Source organism: Propithecus coquereli, unplaced genomic scaffold, assembly GCF_000956105.1.
Source record: "Propithecus coquereli isolate 6110/MARCELLA unplaced genomic scaffold, Pcoq_1.0 Scaffold461, whole genome shotgun sequence".
NCBI classification, from domain to species: Eukaryota; Metazoa; Chordata; class Mammalia; order Primates; family Indriidae; genus Propithecus; species Propithecus coquereli.
In genome coordinates, this window is record NW_012150408.1 from 1,527,702 (window position 1) to 1,552,518 (window position 24,817).

General features: G+C 40.7%; 1 protein-coding gene across 5 annotated transcripts in view; it reads right to left on the minus strand.

Moving 5' to 3' along the window:
- Positions 1-24,817, minus strand: part of ATG7 (autophagy related 7) — a 245,173-nt gene that overhangs the window by 164,180 nt on the left and 56,176 nt on the right. For all 5 annotated transcript variants that reach the window (XM_012655167.1, XM_012655163.1, XM_012655164.1 and 2 more), the window contains exons 12-16: positions 23,078-23,236; positions 15,572-15,766; positions 13,933-14,136; positions 11,756-11,871; positions 7,365-7,440 (exon numbers count right to left, since the gene is read on the minus strand). In XM_012655167.1, the coding sequence (XP_012510621.1) occupies positions 7,365-7,440; positions 11,756-11,871; positions 13,933-14,136; positions 15,572-15,766; positions 23,078-23,236 (750 nt within the window). The remainder of the gene's footprint in view (positions 1-7,364; positions 7,441-11,755; positions 11,872-13,932; positions 14,137-15,571; positions 15,767-23,077; positions 23,237-24,817) is intronic.

The following is a 24,817-nucleotide window of genomic DNA, read 5'->3' on the forward strand; positions in this document are numbered from 1 at the left end:
CTCTACCCCAAAATAATTGCCAACATTAGCATCCTATGGAGGCTTCTAGGAAAAAGAGTATTGTATGCATAAATTAGCTCTACAATATGTATATCTTTGTTACCTTCTAAACATTTATGCCCCCATGATAGAGGGGGGTAAATATTCTTGGCTTCAGTCCCACTCATCATCTCCGGGCCCAAAGGGCAAAGCAGCTTGAGTGGAAATCCCTGTTGTCATACATGAGGCACTTGGTTATAGCTGAGCTTGGCTAACAGGGCCTTAGAAGACAGGACACACTGCCCTCACCATGGGGCAAGAAAACACGCACACAAGATGCAGAATGCATCAGAATGGGGCCTTTAAATGGTCATTTGGCCTCGCTCCCAGGCTGTTCCCAGCAGCACAGCAGCCGGAATTCATTAGGCACACCTATGTGTGTCTACTTAGCACCCAAAGGCTCTCAGGCAGAAACACCTGTTTGGGCTGGAGGTGTGTGCTGGGGACAAGTTGTCAAGGGTCCCGTTAGAAGCACAACTAGTGTTGGTGGGAACACAAAATTCAAAGATTTGTTCAAAGAGCAGGATTTGGTCTGTGTTGCCTTGAGGAGTTAAGTACTTTGTCCCATATGATGCCACCAAGCAGCTTTTTTTCATAGACTAAAGTAGTGGTTCTCAAATGTCTAACGTCCCTGGAGGTTTTCACTCAGTGGCTCTGGGATGGGCTGGGAGGTGTATATTACTAATATGAACTGGCTCCCGAGGTGATTTTGATGGAAGGCCAGGTATGGGAATCTCTGGATTAGGCTGTCTTCTGACTGAATCCTAAACAACTCCAATTTTATACCCAGAGCCACTCATATCTCTTCCAGTCTATACTCCATGCAACAGCCAAATCAAACCATATCATGCCTCAGCTTTCAAGGGCTTCCCTGTGCCCCTGGGTTAAAGGTCGAAACCTTTAAAATGGCCTGCCTCCTCCACTGTGCTGCCGCAACTCACTGTCTCACAGGTAGACTGGCCTTTCAGTTCCTCAAACTCTCTCGCACCTTCTCACCCGTTGTCTCTGCCTCTCCTAAGCCCCTACTAAAGCACCTGCTCCTCTCCCTCTTCTCTTCCACTTAAACAACCGCTCCCTGCTAACCTTGGACACTGTGCAGGAAGGCAAGTGGTCCTGGAATAATGTGGAAAATGATGCCCTAGGGGAGGGTGGTTGGGAGGGAAGCACTGACATTTATTGAGTGCCATACCAGTGTCCACTGCTCTGGAGCACTGCATCTCGTTTTGGCCTCACTATGATTCTGTGGACTTTCCCCTACTCTCCAGATAAGGAATCTGAGCCTCAAGAGAAGTGATACGTTTTGCCCAAGTGTCCACAACTACCAAGTGGCAAAACCAAGAATCCGAATTCCGTTCTTCCTGGCTCTAAAGCCTGGGGAAGAAAGATGAAAAATAAAGATGTAAAAAGAAAGGAAGAAATAAAGAGAATGCCAGAGGAATTTAAAGTTTTTTAAAAACACCCTCCAAAACAAAAATTCAACACCTAGATGGTTTAACAATTGAATCATGTGGATTCAATTATTCTCAATCAATTGAAAATTATGCCCAGTTGGTTACAAAAGAAACAGATCAGGAATAGAAAGGAGCCTCTTTCTGGGCCACCCACCCCTAATTTTTCACCTAAGCTGAGTAAAATCAGCTTGAGAGCCAAGCCTTGAAGGAAAGCTAAGATCCCATGCCCAGACATTCTGGGAAGGCACAGTTGCAGCCACAACTGGAACCTGCTGCTTTAACTTCACACCAGTTTCCAGCAGGCCTGGCAATATCTCTAAAGCTTGGCGTTTGCATAAACAAAAACTAACTCCAAATCAATCTTGGACGTTGAAAAGAGTCTTAATCAAATTCGATGCCAAATGGAGAGTTTAGCAATTGCAAAACCCTAGGCACACCACAGTGGTTTTTGTTTCAGATAACAGCTTCAGCTCCCACCTGGCCCGCCTCTCATTATTGAACTAGAGTTACCAAAGGGCAGGAGAACTAAGCTGGAAATGAACCAGCTTTATCCTTAGAAAAATACCGCAGGATGGATATTGCTAAAAACATTGCTAATCGTCCCAGCCATTCCCTATTCACGCATTGCTTCCAGAGTTTTATGAGTCTTTGTAACTTCCTTTTTAAGAGAGCAGATAAGCTTCTCTTTTAATGAAAAGTGAAAGAGAAAGATAAAAACATTTACGAGTGTCTCTGATGTGCCCAGAACTGTGCTACTGCTCAGTACGTGTAATTTAACACATTACTGCCACACTAGAAAAAAACAACTTTTTTCCTTGAGGCCATGGTGTTTTATTATGAAAACAGAATTAAAACTTCAAAAACAAAACGATCCTTTCTAATTTAATGAAAAATTTGTTTTTTTCTTGTTTTCTGTGTGTTTTTCAATAAAAAAGTAATACGAAAACTTGAAAATTAGTAACATAAAAAGTAATGTGAAAACTTGAAAAATAGTTCATTAGGGTAAAGTGTTTTTCTTCTCTGGCTTAAGTGTAATTTAAAGGTAAATGTAAATAGAAAAACAAAATTTATTGACTTCTATTCATTTAATCCACGTTTTTAGAATTAACTCATCAATATAATTGTAACAATAATAACATCAACAAGATTTTCAAAAATCAACTGCAGGGTTTTGCCTAGGTTTGCTTCATGAGGCCCCAGGCTCAAAATTAGCGTGAGTCAAATACAATTCACGTGGCAGTTAATGTGTTAATCAGTAAACGATCATATTATCCCTGTTTTACAGATTTAAAACATGAGGTTAAGAGGAGATAAGTAACCTGCCCAAGGTCACACAGTGACAAGTGGCAAGAGCTGCTTCAAATCATTTTGTGAAATGAGATAATGAATGTGAAATTAAGAGGAAAAGCTGGGATTCTAAACAGATCTGTACGATCACAAAGCATTCAGGCTGCCTCCCACATGGGACCTCCTAAATAGGACAGCCACACCGGGTGAGAAAACTCAAAGGGCAAAGTGACATCCTTCAATTTACAAAGTTAGGTCCAACTGCTCTTGGGACAAGAGATAAGGTTGAGATGCTTTTGAACTCTGACATTATTTATAATTTATCTTCTAGGGAAGAGGAATTCCCTCTCTTCTTCTAGGACCTCAGAGGAAGCCAAGACATTGTCAGATCTTATACCCAGATTGTTCCTTATATCCAGGGGCCTCCCCACTGGAACGAGATTCTACTATATCCAAATGGCTTGGGGTACATCTACCACCTTAGATGACCCCCAAAGCAAATGGAACTCAACACTGAGTGACCACGTGCCAGTTACTTAACTTCTCTGAATTTAATAGTGCTTGATGCAGGGTCAGCATCTGGGAAGAGATGGCTGGATGGAGGAAGGGAGATAGGATGAACAGCTGATATGGTGAAACATGTGGCCCACCCATTTCTCCTTCCATTTCCATCATCGTCAACCTGAAGAGTACAGAACTATAGGGAAAAAGAGATTCCTTTTCCTGGGCTCCATCTTAGGAAATATGCTCTTACTGCTTATCTTCTTAAACTTCCCTCTTTAGTAGTCAATCCATATTGCTAGGGGCACACTGAGATAAATATTTCTGAGCACGGTAGAGAGATGTTAAAAGCTAAAGGCCTGAGGATTTGGGGGGCGCAGCCTGTGCAGAAAGGCCAAATGAACAGCAGCACAGACATGGCTAGAGACTCCAGCTCTATCGCAGCGTTTGTCTCAATGAGAGGCTTCCCAGCATCCTGCCCTCATTTTGGCTTTATTCTCCTTTTCTGAAACTAGCTAAAAGAAAGAATTCAAGAGCCTGAGAGAACCATGGGGTTGGTAAGTCCAAACCCACAAGGGCATAGAGATTCAGAGTCTTTTTCATCAGTACTTTAACCAACAGTACGTTCACCCAAAGACAAAAAATGTGAACTGTTTCGTCCACAACTGGGATAAAAGCAGAACTGCTAGCCACATCATTGACCATGGTGTTTGGACAGCTATTGTAGCATTACCTTGTTTTTATCATTCTCTGAGTATGACCACCCAAAGGATCAGCAGGCCAATAGACTGTTAGTTTCTGTTACATTCACGATCTCTCACCGGCTGGCAAAGCAACTTCCTAGAGATATCAAGTGGCCTGTACATTTTGTAACTCCTGAACTGTGCCTCCCACGAAAGAACCAGAAAAAGGGTTTGGCCATGCAGAGTTTAGCCACCAGCCCAGGAAAAGACAACTTTCTTTCTTTTGGAATAATAGAACCCAGTTCATGGGAAACAAAAGGAACAACACTATCATGCTAAGATTTATAACGAAAAAGTTCTGTCTGCTTTTGCAGACAGAACCCCAAAGAGCATATACTACGTGATTTCTATTTACAGAAGTTCAGAATCATCTCCCACGGTGTTGAGAATCAAGAGGTGCTTATCTCTCTGCAGGAAGGAGGCAACAATAATTGGAATATGCATAAGGGGGCTTTGGGGATGCTTGTTAACATTTTATTTTGATCTGTGTGCTAGGTATAGGACTGTGTTCATTTTGTGGTAATTCATCACATGACACATTTAATAATTTTCATGATTATATGTATTTTATGCATTGACAAAATGATTTTTGAAAAATCATTCTCTTTATAGACAGAAAGTATTATAGCTTATACTTACTGCTACCTGCTTGCAAAATCTAATTCATGTACATTCAGTCAGACACTTAAAAAGCCAAAAAAAACCAAGAAACCCATAGGCCTCTTTTTTCACCTTAAATGTTTTTTGACAGTTTTCAAATTCAATAAGAGGTTTTTTTCGGACAGAATTTCCTTGAACTTCAGGGCCTAATCAAGCCTTTTTCTGTACTTGGCCAGTCTTTGGATGGGCCAAATTCTGCCTACAGTCCCACAGAGAAAACAAGTAATCCTCAGGCCTCCCAGGTCTGAGGCAGAGGAGTGCAGGAAAAGTTAAGAAACTTTCTCCAAATTACACAATGAGTTGCTGGTGGGGGGCCTTGTGATTCTCAGTCCAAGGGCTATCACTTTTCTACTACATCTCATTCCACTGGGGCCAATTAATAAACATTCTCCTTTGGGGAACTGAGAAAAATGAGCCCAGTAAACTCCACTGGTCATTCTTTGCATACAAAGTACACAAAGGGGTTGACCAAGTTCCTCTCCAACAGGAAATAATTTGTCTCAGACAGCCAGGAAGAGGAGGAGGGAAGTGCTGAGTCTGCAACAGGGCATTGCAACACAGCCCAGTGTTTTTGTGGAAACGCTGTTCCCCTAATTAAAACACAGTTGCATAAATGGACTCACTCCACTTAAGAAAAAAAAAGTTGTTTAAAGCCTATAAATGGGGACCACACAACCCTGATTAATTTTTAAAGTTCTTTCTCTGCTTTCTTTTTCAGAAAGTAGCTAAAAATAAAGGCTAGAAACTTGAAATAATGTAAGCAAGTAATCACACACACACACTGGGCTTTTCCCATATATGGCTGTGTTATTCTTCAGTCTTTGAAAAGGCCAAATGAAGAGATGGCCAGCAACCAAAATAATCCCTCAGACGTTTGAAAACGAGAAGAAAAAACTAGAAGAGTTGGTGAATGACAAACAATTGTGAGCCTCAATGGGGATAAATGGCACCGAGAGGGATTTGTTGCCATAGTACTTTAAAAACAAGAGCACATGCATTTTGACACTGGCCCCCTTCTATAAAGAGACTGTTTTGCCCTCTGGCCTCAGCACTGAGAAAATTACAACTGCAATAATTTAACGTAAAGGACTTAAAGAACGAAACCAGTGCAGAGGCATGACTGAAAATTTAATTAAGGCCCTTCTCAGTATAAAATCTGTAAAGGAGAGGAAGGCACATCTCAAGGTCAGAAGAAAGGCAGGGAGACCTGCAAACTGATTCGAATGGAACATGAAAGTATAAATAGCAGAGGTCAGCTTCCTTATGATAGATGGTTATTACAGTGTCTGTTGGGTTCTACTTGAAATGTCTCTGTAGAGAAGATTAACACATTCATGTCAAACAAATGCTACCTTGTGTGAGGCAGGAGGGAAAAGTCACATTTTCACAGTGCTCTGTGGTTTACAAGACCTTGTCAGATGTAACCCTGGATGCCAGGTAAAGCACCTGCTTTTAATGATATGGAAACTGAGACTCGGAGAGGTTAAGTGAACTAACACAAGTTCTACGATGGGTGGCTTAGTGCAAGAGGGCTAGGGTAGCGACTGGAAGCTACATCTCCCAACGTGCAGGCCAGAGCTCCTTCTAATCACATAACCTTTGAGAGAACACCAGGCAGAGCGTCAAGTTTAGGTTTGGATTGTGGCTCATCCACTAACTTTCTCTGAGACCGTGGACAAGTCATTTCTTCTCTTCTGATTCTCATCCTCAACTAAAAAATGACAGGGCTGTCCTAGATAACAGGAGACAGAGAGACAAATGTGAACTGCGGGATTCACTCTGCTCTCTGCACTTATCTGCGAGTCTGTCCTTGTGGATGCTCAGATGGGACTGATGGGTGCAATCACCACTTCACTGGGGACCACCTTCACGTTATAGGCCAGAATATACACATGGAACCTAGAAAAATGATTTCCAACAGCCTGGAAAACCTCTCCGACATTCTGAAAATATAGTATTGAAAACTACTGAAGAGGCAACATGAATTCTAATTTTTCACCTCACTGCTTTTTTCCTTTTCAGTTCCTAAGGGATGGACCTTCCTTGTGATTCTTTTTCTGAAAAGACATTTTGCTTTTTGGTGACACTGCATGCTTCTAATGGTTTTCCCACGCTTGCCCATAAAAGTTTTCTATTTGGGTAGAGAGTCAATAATAATAACAAACAACAGTAACAAAAATAGCAGGTATCATTTATTGAGGGCCTACGATACACACTGTTGCCGAGCCCTTTCTATCGTCCCTAATCTGTGCAACTACCAGATGACGTCAGTATTACTTTCTCCATTTTAAGGATAAGAAAACCAAGGCTCAGAGAAGTTTAGTGACTTGTCCAAGGAAGGCCATCTTAATAACTGCAGGGCTGGGATTTAAACCATTATCTGTCTGATTCCAAAGCCTATTCTTTCTTTTTCTACTCCATTATGAGGCCTCTAGTCAGCTTACTAACGCGTCAAAGACTCTGGGCAGTGCTGCTTGTTGTGATGTCTTCTCGTCACTATTTCACAGCAAAGAATACCTTCCAGGTGGTCATAAAGCTCCCCCACTGAAATTCCAGCTGGAGGATAAGTAGGGTGGATATGAGGTGGGCTGGGCTGATGCAACGGCAAAGTGAGCCCACATGCTTTCCCCCTGCACCAAAAGGATCAGGTTGAGAATTGCGATTTCATTTCCAAATCACTAACCTGATGAGGCACAAGCCCAAGAGAGGTTGGAGGCTCATTCATGCGATCGTCACTGCTGCTGGCAATGGCATAGCCCCTGAGGAAAGGAAACAATTAAAGCTGTTCACTTAACCGAAGTTTATGTTTAACTTGTGAAGATGATCTGGCAGACATCCATGTAAGATTTATAAGGATAACTAAAATGCCCCTTGCTGGGCAGCACAAGCTAGCAAAAAACTAATTTCCCTGGGAAGGAAGGCAAGAAGAGTAATAAAAAAAATGCATGGATTGGAGCCAGAAAGATCAGAGCTTGTGACCATAGACAAGGTGCTTAACTTCCCTGCGCTTCAGGTCCATCATCTGTAAAATAGGAATAAGGGGGTCGTGAGGAATAAGTTAAGAATATACTCTTTACTAGATAAAGTGCCAAGAGCAATGTCTGGCACATGATAGGCCAAAAAACATCAACTCCCTTACTCTGAGACAGTCTTGTAAAACACCACAGCATGTTTTTGTATTGAAAGTTTGAAGTGGGAGACTTTCTAACCTTAACTTGTTTAGTTGATATAAATGTTACCAAAATGCAGAAATAAAAGTGAAGAATAATTGGGCAGGAGAATTAACGCACTCCTCCCCGAGCAACAGTGTGATGCTTACTTGTGTCACCAAAGAGATGCAACACAGGACCTGGTTTTCAATCTATGACCAGGGAAAATGTGGCAGACACAGGGTCAAGGGAGCATAAAATCAGTTCTCAAAGATTTTTATCTCAAATACTTCCTATCAGGAAGTGACACTAAATTTAAACAACAGAGATAGCTAAGGTGGATGACAAAGATAAGAGGAAGACAAAAAAAAATGCTGCTGCTTTTCATTCAACTCTGGAGGATCTGTGCTAGTTACATATGCTACCAAAATCTTGCAGGGGCCATCTTTACAACTGCAGAGAAAAGCTATGAGTCACATGATAAATAAAATATTCATGTTAATTTGCATGCTGACTTTCTGAGAACTGGAAAGATAAATCTTTCAAAAATTCGATCTTCTCCTGACTGTATTACCAACAGCAGAGCATAGTGATCAAAAACGGTTTGGAGCCACATTGGCTGGGCTAAATCCTGGCTGTTCCACTTACCGTGTGAGTTCAGCCGCTTACTTATGCTCACTATGCCTCAATTTCCCCATAAAAAATGGGACTAATACTAACAGTTCTTTCCTAACAGTTTGCTATGAGGAGTAAAACAGGCGATATTTGTAAAGTGCTTAGAGCAGTGCCTTGCACAAAGTAAACATTATATAAATGTTTGAAAAATGAAATAAACCACAGTGTACTTGTCATATAGTTAGGTGTAAATATCTGTTTGACTTCGGTCTGACTTGACTATCTGACACTTGACAGCACAGTCTTGGCCAGATATTGAGAGAATCTTAAATTGTTAGCATTTTCCCTCTCTTTTCCTCCTTTCCTTTCCTTTTTTCTTTTTTTTAAATTACTATTTTTAAAGTGAATTTTTATTGTCTTCAAGGTATAGGGCTAAAACAATAATAATAAATTAATTTTTGCCTCACTTCTATTTAATGGAAGAAGAATTAATTCTTCTTATAAGTAAGAAGCTGTGTGGAGCAGACAGGGTGTCCAGATCACAACTGTGCTAATTTTTGTATGTGGAATATAACATATATACAATGTGAAAGACATACAGACTACTAAGAGGCCCAAGCTCAAGTTGAAACAAAAAACACCAGCCCATTCACTTCTTTCTTCTCACATGCAAGCCCAATACACTATGAGAGTCTAATCAATTAAAAAAATATATTTAAAAATTGGTGTGGCACTGGTGTACTAGGTGGTCAGGACCAACCCTCCAATTGAGAATAAATAGAAAAGCTAGACAGAATGTAAAAACCTATGTTTGAAAGCATCAGAGAGCTACCAAGATAGTGATGAATTCTAGAGCCAAGATCTGTGAGAGCAGAGAGGCCTGTAAAGGTACATCAGGCATCTCCCAGGGGGCTTATCCCCACAAAGAGACTGCTGACCTCCAAAAGCAGTGGCCATAGGATCAGAAGTTGAACAGTAATACTGGCAGACTCACGGGGCCAGAGGGAAGGACTGAAGATTGAGGTCTGCTGATGAGGAGGAGCCAGGAAAGCCATCCCAAGCTTTGGCTTGGGCTCATTGGGGGATACCTCCTCAGAGTAGGGTGAACCAGAACTAGACCAGCCCTAATTGGATTAAAGTGTTCTAGGACTGCTAGTGCACTTACCCTAGTGGTCAGCCAAAAAAAATGTAAATCACATCATCTCTATAATTTTTCATTTATAATGTTCAGTATTCAATAAAAAATAATCAAAGATATTAAAAGTATCAGGGAAATTTAAATACTAATTGCGTATGTGATGATATTAAGGAATTGCCTTTGTTTTTACATGTAAAAATAGTAGCAACATATACTGAAAACATACCTTTTTATGAATGAAATGCTATGTCTTAGATTTGCTTTAAAAATAAGCCAGTGAGAGGAGGAAAAATGTGGATAGCAGTATAGATAGCATAAATAAATGATGATTGGCCATATGTTGGTAATTGTTGAAGTTGGGCAGTGTACACAGGGGAGGTATAGATACAGATATATCTTCTTTCATATATGTTTAAATTTTCCATAATAAAAAGTTTTTTGTTTTTTAAAAACCAGTTATATAAGGAAAGAATACGTGACCAAAAACCAAGAGAAACAATAGACAATAAGAACAGACCCATAGGAGATCCAGATAATGGAGATATCTGATAAAGACTTAAGACAAAAACATGATTAAATGTTTCCAAGGAATCAAAAAGATCAAAATCATAATTTCAGCAGAGAACAGGATCAATTGGAAATTCTGGACCTGAAACATGATAATAAAATTAAAAACCTGGGGCTGGGTGCGGTGGCTCACGCCTGTAATCCTAGCACTCTGGGAGGCTGAGGCGGGCTGATTGAGCTCAGTTCGAAACCAACCTGAGCAAGAGCAAGACCCCGTCTCTACTAAAAATAGAAAGAAATTAATCGGACAACTAAAAATATATAGGAAAAATTAGCCAGGCATGGTGGCACATGCCTGTAGTCCCAGCTACTCGGGAGGCTGAGGCAGAAGGATTGCTTGAGCCCAGGAGTTTGAGGTTGCTGTGAGCTAGGATGACGCCATGGCACTCTAGCCCGGGCAACACAGTGAGACTCTGTCTCAAAAAAAAAAAAAAAAATTAAAAACCTGATGGATGGTTTTAACACATATTATTCACAGAGGAAGAGAGAATTAGTAAACTAGAAGCTAAGTCAAAAACAGCCATACTGAAGCAAGGAAAGACAAAATGATTGAAAATACAGAAAAAAAGCATGAAGGACACATAGGTTGATTCTAGCTGACATGCAATTGCAGTCTCAAAAAGAAAACAGAAAGAGAGAATAGGGTAGAAGCAATATTTTAAGAAAAAACTGTGTTAGCAAAACTAAACAAATACCAATTATGTAACAATAATAATATTGCCTGGGGTTTAAAATATAAAGAAAATTTTAAAATGAGTGCGCAACACTGCTGGTTGCCAATCCAACATCCATTCTCCTCTTCTACCTTACCAGAATTTTATTCAGAGAGGCAATGTGCCCAGCCAAAAAAAAAAAAAAAATTGCAACTGGCAGTCTTCCTTGCAACTAGGAGTGGCTATGTGATACGGGAATTAAATCAATGAGTTAGTTTTCCAGGAAAGCTCTTTAAAAAGGGGCAGACTCAGCTGACCACAACTTTTATCCTTTCGTCATGCCTTTCTTCTAAACTATAATACAGAAGCAATACTGAAGGTAAAGCAGCCATCCTGTGACCACAAGGTGACAAGCATAGGGAGAAAGCTAAGAGTGGCTAAGTGAGAAGAAGGAACTCAAGATCCTGATCTCATAATGCAGCCTTTGTACCAGCCCTGGACTGCTTGCCTCTGAACTTCTTGCTCCATAAGAAAGATACAGCCTCATTTGGCTACATCACTGAAGCTGAATACAATTTCTAACATCAATGATTTCTGTATTCCCTTGCAAGTGTTCAGGGATAAGAAAACCAAAATTTACTAACAGAATAAAAGCATGAAAGTCCTAAGGTCTCTACCAAAATTTTTATTCTTCCTCATTATCAGTTTCCAAATAACTCTAGAAGAATTCAACTCCAGAAGGATGCAGAGATGTAGCCCCAAAGATTCCATGACAACTTCTTTCAGGCCAAAGAACCAGACCCGGTTTTTTTAGTCTTGTTTTTTTGAGGATAGAAAGAGCAATAAAATTCTCAGAAAAGTAAGACTGAGCAAAGGCCAAGGGAGACGCTGAAGACAAACGCCTACAAAAGCTTTCTTTGTTTAAACACCCATCTCCTACCACCAAACTCACCCTTCCGGATGCTGCAAAACAGAAACCATCAATTCCACTGCCAGGGCTCCTGCAATCATGGCCAGTCCTGGGCGACTCACAGTGCATTGCTGGTCCAAGGTCCGGTCTCTGGTGGACTGCAGAGAAACAATCACTAATGTGTGCTGAAAGTTCTAGTCCACTTAACTCTAGCTGTCTGAAGCATGAAACTCCTCTATGATAAAGCTTTAAAATATAACCAGATGCTCATTGTTGGCAAAGTACATCCAGCCTCAAATAACATCATTTCTTGGGATTATCAAGATAAACAAATTATACAATTTAGGTAACTAAATGAGGCAATGTGCTTAAAAGGATTAGCAGCTTAAACAAATTAAATATCAGGTGATAGCAATCAAAAATGGGGCTTAGCTGCCTCATATAGCACAGCTGCATCATGTGCGCCATTAACTGACTCAATTCCATTCCATTGTGCTTGGCAGTCACAAGACAGACAGACAGACAGACAGACACAGAGAGGAATAATAATTTGAATAGTGCAGGTGATTCACCCTGCCATTCTAACTGAGTTAATGTCTCAGAGTGTAAGATGGGAGCAGTAATTTACTATTCCTGCAGTCCTCAGTTCCTACGTGCCTCTAACAACATGGGCATCTCCTCACTCTGAGTATGATCCTAAGGTTTAACTACAAGTATTTTTTCTACAACATGGCTCCAAACACAAGCCTTCACTGGTTCAACCAACGAAATTCTAACCTTCCTACTGTGGGCAAATTAAGAGGTGTTAAGAGATAATTTTGACTCTGAAAATTTCACCTTATGAATAGATGTGACTTTACGGCAATGGCCCCTTAATCCAATCTGTTGGCAATAACTAAATAGCAAGACCAGTTGTATATGATAACACCATGATGGAGATCATCAAGCCACCCTTCTTCACATAAGAGAATGGTTATCTTCTCTTAAATTTCCATTACATTGCGAAAACATAAAAGCCAGTCATCCAAAAGAGGTCTGAGTTAATAAGGAACAAGTTTTAAAAGAAAGGAAAAATAGAAGGGAGGGTACAGAAAACATCTCTGCTTTGCTTCACTGGAAATTACTATCTGTTCTGCTAATAAAAAAAACATTCCTACAGACTGGCTTGTGTGGTGTCATGAAAGCTCCAGAATCTTATATTTGTACAGTGTGGTCTTGCTGTTTGAAGCACTTTCACACTTGACCCACTTTGCACAGTGAGTTGACAGGGCAAGTATTCTTCCCTCCCCTACTAGGGTTGCCAGATAAAATACAAGATGTGCAGTTAAATTTGAATTTTGGATAAACAATAAATAATTTTTTAGTATGAGGAGGTCTCAAATATTGCATGGGGCATATTTATACCAAAAAATTATTCGTTACTTATCTGAAATTCAAAGTTAGCTGGAATCCTGTATTTTTACTTGCTAAATCTGTTAGCCTATGCCCCACTCACATTTTGCAGAGGCACAGGGAACCTAAGAGACTTATTCAGAATTGCCTGTGAGGTAGTATAAAGGGCTGGATGGAATCTGGGTCTTTAGACTCCTCTTTTTTTTTTTTTTTCGGTGAAGGGTCTCAATCTGTCATTTGGGATGTAGTGCAGTGGCGTTCATCATAGCTCACAGCAACCTCACACTCCTGGGCTCAAGAAATCCTCCTGCCACAGCCTCCCAAGTGGCTGGGACTATAGGCAGGCACCACTGCAACTGGCTAATTTTTTCTATTTTTAGTAGAGATGGTGTCTCGCTGTTGCTCGGGCTGGTCTTGTGCTCCTGACCTCAAGCGATCCTCTTGCCACAGCCTCTCAAAGTGCTAGGATTACAGGCATGAGCCACCACACCTAGCCCCTAGATTCCTCATTTTTAATGCTCTTTTTATTAAGATAAGCACAGGAGCAATGCTGGATGCTATCAGGGACCAGTCTATGCTATGGTTTCCTCACCGAGTTTTTCACAAAAATGGTTTGTAACTGCATTTATACTGGTGAACAAAAAACAGCTGTACAGTTGATGATGCCAATCGAGGCTCACAGTGGGATAATACCATTCTCCCCAAATTGGAGAATTCTTCTTTCTGTTAAAAGACAGTATTTAGTCTCAATGAAAGAGCTGGTCTCTCTGCCTCAGTGCCCAACATGGTCATAGGAAATATTTGGAACTACAAAGAAATCTACTTACATCTCCCGGGGCCACCACATCATTGCAGAAATAGCAGCCAAGCTTATAGCCAGGGATGTTGGCAAAAAGTGATGAGCCCAGGATGTCGGCAGATGCCATAGGTTGGCTTGGACACAAGTCCCCGGCTCCCTGATGCTTTGGTTTCTTCAGGCCATGTCTCATGACAACAAATGTGTCAAATCCCAAGGCAGCATTGATGACCAGCTGCAGGTTTCAAGGAATAAAAAAAGAGTTAAAAGACACATATATTTCAAGGCATGGTTAATTCCTTATTTGGTGAAAAAATTAAAAATCTAAACTTTTTAAAATTTATTTTTTGCATATAAGTGTAATTAGATTCTAAAAGCTAATCATGGTAAAAGCTACTGAACACTGAGGACTTATTAAGTACAAAAGACTTAATGTGATTAACATAAACTATCTCATTTACTCTCATTTAAAACTCCTAACAAACACGTCTCATTTACAGATGAGGACACTGCAAGTCAGAGAAGCCAGTTCTACAGCTTCCCCAAGGTCACTTAGTGGTAAGAAGCAGGTATATAAAGCCAAGTCCATAGAGTCCTCAAACCCATTCTTTCTGCCATTATGCTGTGTTCTCACATGTCCACATAGATTTGTTTTTGTAACAGCTTTACTGAGATATAATTCACGTACCATCTAATTCACCCTCCACATAGATTTTTAAGGGACAGATTTTTTCATTTATACTACAAAAACTTTTCTTAGTTGTAATTTAACTTGTTCTTCCAAATTTCTGATCACATGGAAAGTTTGAAAAATAAAGAAATACCATATTAGAAATGAAAATAAAAATCACTCATTACCCACAGCCCAAATAATTACTATTAATAGTTTAGGGCATTTCATCCTACTATTTTCCCCCTTTCCCTCCCATTCCCTCCCTTTCTTCCTTCTTCTTGCCCTTTTCTCTCTCCTCTCTCTATAGAGCACGAGGTGGGGGGCCAGGCATATATAAATGTTTATATATAAACATAATTGATATAAAATATATATAATATTGTGTCTTGCTTATTTAACATAATGTGGTATTCTCCATATTATTAAAATCTTTTGAAAACGTAACTGTGAATGACTGCATACTATTCCATCACAGATATGTACCATGATTTAGTGAACTGTTCAATACTGTTGGCCCTTGGAAGTTGTCACTACCCAAATATTAATAGTAGTAAATAAGACAAAGTCTTTGTTCTCTGGGAGCTTGCATTTTAATGTAATATGGTATACCTTCCAGGGTAGAGTACCTCAAAGGACTGTTATGAAAATTAAGCAGTAGACAACACCTATTATATTGGGCGATGGCATGTGAGGCAAAGACAGAGTCTGCCGGGAAAGCCCTTTGGCACTATGCTACGAGGTCATACAAGTCACACCTCTTTCCTGGTGTGGGGAAGGGTTGGGAGCACTTCTCCCTCTGGAGTGGTGGTGCATTAAGTCATGATCAGAGATGAGTACCCTAGCACTCTACTTTTCTCTCTTTTTTTTTTTTAACTTCTTTTTTTTTAGAGATGGGGTCTCACTGTGTTGCCCAGGCTGGCCTCAAGCGATGCTCCTGCCTCATCCTTCTTAGTAGCTGGGACTGAAAGTGCATGCCACGGCACCGGGCTTACTGTACCTTTCTCTTGCTTGCAGCAATGACAGCAGGAAGCCACCGGCTCTCCCTGGTGTCCATTAACAGGAAAATGACATCGTGGCTTTCGATGAGCTGCTCCAACTGCTCCACATCCCTGCGGGCTTGCTCTAGGGTGACACTGGAGAAGTTAACGGGATGTCCAGGCATGGGGATGCTCATGTTGAACCCTCTGGCATTCTACGGAAACACCCAGATATACTTATGTATTAGGTACAGGCAATATCTCAGAGCCCACGCTTCCCCACAGCTACTAGCATGTATACATGGTCACCTGTACCAGAAATTTCCCTGTGCACGATTATGCTGATTTTCCCTCACCCTATCTGTGCCCCCCACCTTCTTCACCTGTGCATCCTAGACCACCTCAACCTGTCACCCAGGGCCCCTGAGGCAGGATAAGGCAGCAAGCAGAGACATATGCATCATAGTTCCAGAATAGACGAGGGCACTTCCCATCTGAGGTCAGGAGGACACTAGAGAAAACTGTTTATCTATGGCCCTTTCCTACCATCTGAGGCCAAGAAACCTGTCACAACACCCTCTGCCTGCTCAAGTTCCCTCTTTCCAGACAGGCTGTCTTTCTCTTCTTGCTCCCAAATTACCCTCCCCTCCATTTCCTTAGTGTATAACATCTCCAAATGGGGTGTTCTAGCAAAAATAATTTAATAAATTCACATAAGGTTAGAACGACTGATAGTCATGCCTTAATCCTCTCAGGAATATAAGCATTTTTTAAAAACTTTACTTGCTAACTTACAGCCAGAAATATCTACTAATGAGTGTGTTGATACTGGAGGAGGGGAGAAGGGGTTGGGGTGGGTGATAGTAGAGTGTGATATAGAAGTGAGGCTTCATTCTCTGTCCAAAAGTAGAAGCTGCCCAGCAACCTGAGTTCTCCTGAACTGTAGGGACTTAGGATTTTCCCCAAGGGCTTTAGAACAGCTCTAATTTACCATGTGCCCCTTGATGACTCCAGAGAGTCTCAGCACATTAACAGTGAGTCACATATGGGTGCTAAGGAAGCCAGGGACACTGACTTTCCATGGAAAAAAAAGTGCTCTAGAATCACAAACTGCACCCTTGGCTACCCCCTGCATACCCATGGTCACAGGTGAGTGCGTGAAAACATCAGCTTTTTCATTCATTTTCCCAAACCCCTCACCTACTGGAAAAATAGCCCAGGGGCAAGACAAGTAGGTCTTTTTACAATGGAAAATCTGATTTGTAGATTGTAGATATTTTCTCCTTATCATCAACTTAAACCTAACCCCTGGAATTCAAGAAAGAGATAGCAACAATTTCAAAAAGAATCAGAAAGAAAATTATAAGTAAAGCAGGAAAGGGCACTAGGCAGAAAGGACTTCAGAAAGAAGAAAGTTCTCAACCCGGTCCCTTTTAACAATAACACCATCACAAAGACAGCTATCAGGATATCATCAATTCACTAAGTATCATACTTCTACCGTGTACCAAATACTATAATAAACAACAATAAAAACAACTACAGTAATAATAAGACCTTAACAGCTCACTGGCATATTACAACTGACAAAGCATTTTAAATGGTGGTAGCTTGATCCAAAAAGCTATTATGTACATACATTTTAATGACACCAAGATGGAAGCATAATTATCCAATGCCAATTCTAGACTTTCAAATAATACAGTAATTGATCCTTACCCACATAAACTTTGTTAACCTAAATGAATCTCTACGTGCTAAAATTTCAGCCAGTAAGCTGACGTAGGAGCCCAGCAGTTAGGTCCACACCCTGGAGACTGGAATTCAGCAAATTTCAACACAGTGGTTTTCCACCTTGTCTGTATGTTAGAACCATCTAGAGAGTTTTAAAAATTCCTAATGCCTAGGCTTTTCCTCAGAACATTTAAATTGGAATCTCTGAAAGTGAGCCCAGGTATCAATATTTTCTAAAACTCCCCCGATGATTCAAAGACATAGCCGGGGTGAGGTGGAACACAAAATACAGTACACAGCTCTCACATGTACAGTTCAACGCATTTTGACAAACTGCAGATTAACCACTGCACACACCTATCAAGTTGAAGAACATTGTGGGGCCTGTGGCTTAATTTGACCCAACAAAAGGACAGGATATAAAGGGGAAAAGAAGACACAGAATACTCCCATGACCCCAAAACATGCTCTTGTGCCCCTGCGTACTCAGTCCCCACCACCCCTGGACAGCCGCTCTTCTGACTTCACAAGCCACAGACTAGTTTTGCCTGTTCTAGAGCCTCATGTAAGTGATATCCCGGAGCGCATTCTTGTTTGTGTTTGGCTTCTTTGGCTCGGCATAATGCTTCTGAGGTTCATCCACACTGTTCTATATTGACAGTATGTTCCTTTTTGTTGCATGACTATATCACAACTTGTTTATTCATTCTCCTGTTAATGGTGATTTGGGTTATTTCTGCATTTTGGCTAGTATGAATAAAGTTGCCTATGGACATTTCTGCATTAGTATTTTAGTGTATATATGTTTTCATTGCTCTTACGTAAATATCAAAAAGTGTACTTTCTGGGTCATTAGGTAGGTGTCGGTTTAATTTCATGAGAAACAGCCAGAATTAATTTCTAAAGTGGTTGTTTTACTAGCAAAGTATGAGAGCTTTGGTTGCTCCACAGCCTGACAACATTTAACATTGTCAGTCTTCTTAATTTTAGCCATTTTAGTGGGTGTGTAAGGATGTATCTCCATGGTTTTAATTCATATTTCCCTGATGATTACTGATGTTGAGCATTTTCATGTGTTCACTGGCCATTCATAGATCCTTACTATGAAGTAAATACCTGTCCAAGCCTTTTGTCGCTTAAAAAAAAAATAAAGCTGGTTTGTCTGTTTTATTTTTGAGTGGTAGGAGTTCTTTACATATTCTGGATAAAAGGTTTTTGCCAAATATATGAACTGTAAATGTTTTCTCAGTTTGGTCTCTTAATGGCATTTTTTGAGAAGCAGAAGTTTTAAATTTTGATAAAGTAAAAGTTATAAAATTTTTCATTTATGGTCAGTATTTACTAGGTCCTAAGAAATCTTTTCCCATCGCAAGACCACCAAGATGCTTTCTCTAAGAAGCTTTATAGTCTTAGCTTTTATCTTTACTTCTATGGCCTTTCTGGGTGTCACTTAGGGGCTCAGCGTATCCAGTGAGCTCTCTCCACTCTGGAGAGTTGGGATTCCAATGTCTCCCAGCCTTGCGGGAGCTCTGGAATCTCTGTTTTGCTCACAGCTCCCCAGCGGCATTTTCTGCCCAGGCTTAAAGAGTCATGTAAAGAGTAACTCTGTAAAGTTACTCTTTACATGTAAAGAGTAACTCTGTAAAGAGTCATGCCTTGAGTATGTGCAGCTCACTATTGTGTCAAACACTCAAGGTGCTGCCAAGGCAGTTTTCTAAAGCTCCTCTGCATAGCTCCCTCACGTCTGGTACTATATCCTCCAAATTCCAGCCACCTCAGCTGCTTTGAACTTTGTTTCCTCAGCTCATCAAGACCAAGAGTATCTCCTTGGGCTTCCATGGGCTCTGGCATGGGCCAGAGAGTGCCTCCATGTAATGAGCTGGGTCAAATCTTCCTTCTTGCCCTATCTAGGACGACGGTCTCTCACTGCCTACTCACTGCCTGAAAAGAGTTATTTTATGTGTTTTCCCCAGTGCATAACTGTTTATGGTGGCAGAGCTTAGTCCACTATCAGTTACTATCAAAGTTGGAAGCAGATGTCCAGAGCTGGGTTTTAAAACCTCAAGTGTAGCTCCATAATCCATGTCTTAAAAAATATGGTGATCTCAAATAGTCAAATTTGATTTATAAAACATAAATTGTTTTCTTATTCAATTAACTCAACCGCAAGATCAGTCATGGTATTTGTAGTGGAACAGTTATTTTAACTTAATTTTACCACAGCATTTTTTAAGGCACTTGGAAAGGTCAATGTGACACCTATATCCTGGAGTGCAGGAATTACTCAAGGAATACCATGCAGATAAAAGTCAAGAGTTTCTTATGAACTGGGCTTTGAGTTACATGAGGCCTGGGGCCAGAAGATAGTTTGGGTCAAGTATATTTTAGAGCAAAAGCCAAAAGTCAGACTTTCTAGTTCTGAGGGAGCATTAAAGGTTGTCCAGGCCAGCCATCCAATGAAACCACCCTGTCTCTGAGGTCTTCCACCCAGGGGAGGCTGGGTGAACGGTGCTCATGACCTTCTGGTACATTCCTTTGCACTTTCCTGTGAATGTATTATTTTAAAATTTAAAATGTTTTAAAGGGTTTATCACCCATTACTTTTTCCAAGTCAAATGTCACTAGACTTCCAGCATGGAGATTACAGTTTTTCAATAACTGAACAAGTGACGGATAACATAAATTATGTAACCTTGCATTAATAGAATGGATCTCTCTAACTTTTCCAGGTAACCAGGCATCTTGGAAGTTTGCATTTAATATCCCTCTTAAGGGTGCGGTGGCTCACACCTGTGATCCTAGCACTCTGGGAAGCCGAAGCGGGAGGATTGCTTGAGCTCAGGAGTTCGAGATCAGACTGAGCAAGAGCAAGACTCCGTCTCTACGAAAAATAGAAAGAAATTAGCCAAACAACTAAAAATAGAAAAAATTAGCCAGGCATGGTGGTGCGTGCCTGTAGTCCCAGCTACTCGGGAGGCGGAGGCAGGAGGATCGCTTGAGCCCAGGAGTTTGAAGTTACTGTGAGCTAGGCTGACGCCACGGCACTCTAGCCCAGGAAAAAGAGTGAGACTCTGTCTCAAAAAAAGAAAGAAAGAAAATATACCTCTTAACTTGAAGAGGCCACTTTTCATCCCTGGAATGTTCTTCCTGGCCTCTGGCCTCTCCCACCACTCTCTGCTCCTTGCCACCCTCCCCCAAACCAGTCTCCTAATCAATGCCTTCAGAGCTCAGTCCAAATGTCACTTTCACAAAAAGGCTTTCCTTGGCCCCTCAGACATGCACAGGTCCCATTCTTCTGTATTTCCTTGGCATTCTTGACTTACCTCCTTAGCACTTAATATTTCAATTGTAATTAAATAATTACTTACTTAATTATTCAATATGTAGTTCCTCAACTAGAATATAAGCTCTATGAGGGCAGGGCCATGACTTGTTCACTTAGGCCTCGCCTTTTCATGCCTGGTGTGAGGAAGGGGATGTAAATAACTGTTGCATGAAAAAACTACATTAAATCAAACATATAAAAAGAAATTCCTTAAGCCTGGCTAACCAATAAGTTAAATAGTTTCACAAGTATTTTTCATGAATTTGATGAATTACACTAGTACTTTGATGGGTTCTGTATATTATCTACTATTATTTATAAGGCATGATGAATAAAAGTATAAAGGACTTGGACTCTGGCCTCAAGAACTTAATAACCCAACTGGGAGAACAGAGTAACATGATGTACGTGCTAAGGAAGAGGCTTGAAACTGGTGGGCTGATGTTTCCAACAAGAGCTAGACTTGGTCCCTCAGGCCCAGCATGGTAGCCTTTGCTCCCACTTTAGCAGTCTTCCTTGACCACTATGCTTCAGCCACCCGGATTTTCTTTCAGTTCCACAAAAGCACCATGCTTCTTCCTACCTCAGGTGATTGCAGAGACAGCTCTGCTACCCTCAGTCCAGCTAGCTCCCACTCATCCTTCAGGGTTTCGTTTCCTTAAGAAGTCTTCCATGACTCCACCCCCAGCCCCAGTCTAGGTCAGGCCTTCCTGTTATACATTCTCATGGCAACTGAGCTCCTGCTTCATGCGCATATTATAATTATAATTATTCGTCAAACGATTTGTTAATGACCATCTCCCTCACTAGACTATGAGTTCCATTCAGGCGAGAGGGAGCTATGTCTGCCTAGATTCCCTGTCCCTGGCACACAGTAGGCCTTAAGTAAATTATCTGATAAGTGTGTATGTAATAGAATAGCTCAACAAATAAATAGAAGGAATTGTACTGGGTCATTGACAATGGCTAGGATTTGGGTAAGCAAAAATTTCAAGTAACTACTAAGTGGCAGAGCTCAGATTCAAAACCCAGTCTGTCTGGGCCGCAAGGGTTCATAATATTCTCCAGTGATACACTGAATTATTCTTCCCAACTCTGCACTTCCACCCTGTAGTAGAATTATGTATCCACACCCTTTGCAACATGATTTTGCAGAATCTTGTACTAGGAAGGCAGAGTATACTGACCGATCCACTGACTTTGGGCTTGGCCCTGTGACTGGCTTTGGCAATAGAAATGGAAGACACTGCACTGTGCCATTGTTGAGCTAAGACTTTAAGAGGCAGATAATCACCAATCCTTTTAAGCTTACAGCTTCTACCATAAGAAGAGCAGGACCCAGATGACTGCTTCTCCTTTAACCTGGATTTTGAAACAATGACATATATAGCAGGTCAGAACTTGACTCAACACCTCAGCAGATAAACCACATCCAACCTGCACCCTGATGGGCATGAAATAAACGTTTGCAATTGGAAGCCACTGAGATTTTGGGATTGTGTGATATGCAATATTGGCACTAATATGCCTTCTTAATGACAAGGTTGCAACTTTCTCTTATTTCTTCTGGCATCCAGCACATAGCTGGGTACATAGTGGGTGGCTGATCAATACTATTGAATTAAACCCAATAAATGATGTTCCTCAGGGACATTGGTGAAATGGACAGACCATTAATGTTGCTTCTAAAGCAAAGCTTTCTAAAATGAAGGAATTTAAAAGTAAGTGGCTAAAGAGAAAAACTTTGAGAACGTGGGCTTTTTTTTGGCTAGGGCTGAGAGCCCCTTGTGACATTTTAAGTATAAGCAGATGCTTTGCAGACACCTGATCTAACTCCTGCCAGATAATTGATTAAGCATTCAAGCTGCAGAATCTCTTCTGCTGGTTGACCCTAGGGGAAAAAAAACTCCCAATATTTTGAATCACATGAGCTGAATGACTTTTTTCTTGTTATCTGATGTTTCTAAAGTAAATGATGTAACTCAAAAACAAGAAGCAAATAGAGCAAAAAGCTAAAACTTTCAGCACAATCTTTCTCCCACAAAGACTTGCATTCAATTTAATTTCATAAACCTATACTAAGTAACTATCATGTTCTGGTAATGGAGGAAAAGTATTATCTTAGATCCAAGCTGCTATAAATTCCTTTGGAACTGGGCAGCATATAAAAATATACTTACCCCCAAATTCCGCAACTTAAACTCATACAATGCTTTGCAACTTACAAAACATTTCTTCACATTCTTCATTTTTCATTTTCGCAAGAATATATGAGATTTTTGTCATGTTTTTTAATCCTTATCTCTGAGAAGAGGAAACAGAGGCCCAGCCACATGAAGAGCACCTGGTAGGGACTGACAGATGTTTGAATCTGTTTCACCAATACCACAGAGCCTCATTCCCCAAGACTTAAACTTTTAAAGATATGGGAGAAAGTCTCTGACGTTCCCCTGAAGCATCAACATACCACTCCGGGGAATATTTTCTGGAGCCGGTCTGCTGCAGCCAGAGCCTTTGGCCTGCCACTTCCTAGGCAATCTTCAAACTCATAGAGAGGCTGCCTCACAGGATTGGAGTAGGAGATCTTGGCATTGTCCACAAATGTGATGTGTCTGACGCCCCAGCCCTGTGTGGGAACAGATCAGGGTGTGTTTCTGGTGACTCTTTCACAGGGTGTGTAGCTCTTGAAATCTCAAAAGAGGAATTGCTTTGGAGCAGCTTGAGAACCTTAAAATACAGGAAACTTCAGAATTTGAATTGTACAAATTCAGTTTTTGATAAACAGAATATTGACTTCCCTTAAAAAACAAAATAATTATATACTCAGTGCCTAGTTTCCTGCAGTAATGAGATTTTTTTAAATGCAAGAGTGGATCTGGGCCGGGCACGGTGGTTCACGCCTGTAATCCTAGCTCTCTCAGAGGCCGAGGTGGGCGGATTGTTTGAGCTCAAGAGTTAGAGACCAGCCTGAGCAAGAGCAAGACCCCGTCTCTACCAAAAATAGAAAGAAATTAATTGGACAGCTAAAAATATATAGAAAATATTAGCCGGGCATGGTGGCACATGCCTGTAGTCCCAGCTACTCGGGAGGCTGGGGCAGGAGGATCGCTTGAGCCCAAGAGTTTGAGGTTGCTGTGAGCTAGGCTGACGCCACGGCACTCTAGCCCGAGCAACAAAGTGAGACTCTGTCTCAAAAAAAACTCACTTTGTTGTTTAGGGAACAATTCTATATTCTTAGAAATAGTTTTCATGATTTCATAGACTTCAATTATGTCTCCTATAAAGTTTTATAGAACCATACAATTTTAAAGTTGGATGGGATCTCTAAAATCCTTAGTCCAATCATCTTGTTTTACAGATAAGGAAACTGAAGCCCAGGAAAGGTAAGTGGCTTGACTAAGGTCATACATCTGGTTAATGGTAAGGATTGAATGAGATCTCCACACCTGTAACCAAATGAAGATGTCTACTTTTGGGGGGTGGGGTAGGGTGGGTGTACTTTGGTTAATGGTAAATAAGCATAGAAACCTAAGAAAAGTTCTGCCATGACTGGCTAGAAAGCAAGATTCTGCTCTATCTTACTTCCATATTCTTTCATTAGAAACTGTTAAGACTCAATTAGAATGACGGGATGGCTTTAGAGGACAGTCAACAAGGATCCAAGATTCTTTTTCAAAGTTGAGAATGACAGGCCAGAATCCACCTTTCATAAGCACAGTGTAGACTGGGCATTTGTAGACCACTGGCAACCTTTTGGTCTACCCATCCAGTTTTGTAAGTTATTTTCACCAGCTAAGCAACCCACCATGGAGGGGAAATAAAGGTATGGAAAATCCAAACGTCATTTGTGCTTGCTTTGGGGATATTTATTTGTGAAGTATTTTTGCACTCCTGAAAGCAACTTCTGAGTGGACAGCAAAGAAGGCAGTCTGGAAACGTGCTGGGCAGTGGTAAGAAAGCCAGATACATTACAAACATGCCATAGGTTAGTAACATGCAGGTGTATTTGCACACTTAACTTTTGGCTTCCTGGAATACTATACAATTTAAATGGCTAATCTGCAAAGATTAAAGAAAATTACAATACTCAATGCTGATGACAATATGGTGGTGAGAAAACCATCTTACTGGTTAAGAATGTTAAACTGGTGTCATTTTTCTGGAAAATAATTTGGCAATGTTTCTAGAATCTTAAAAATACTCATAT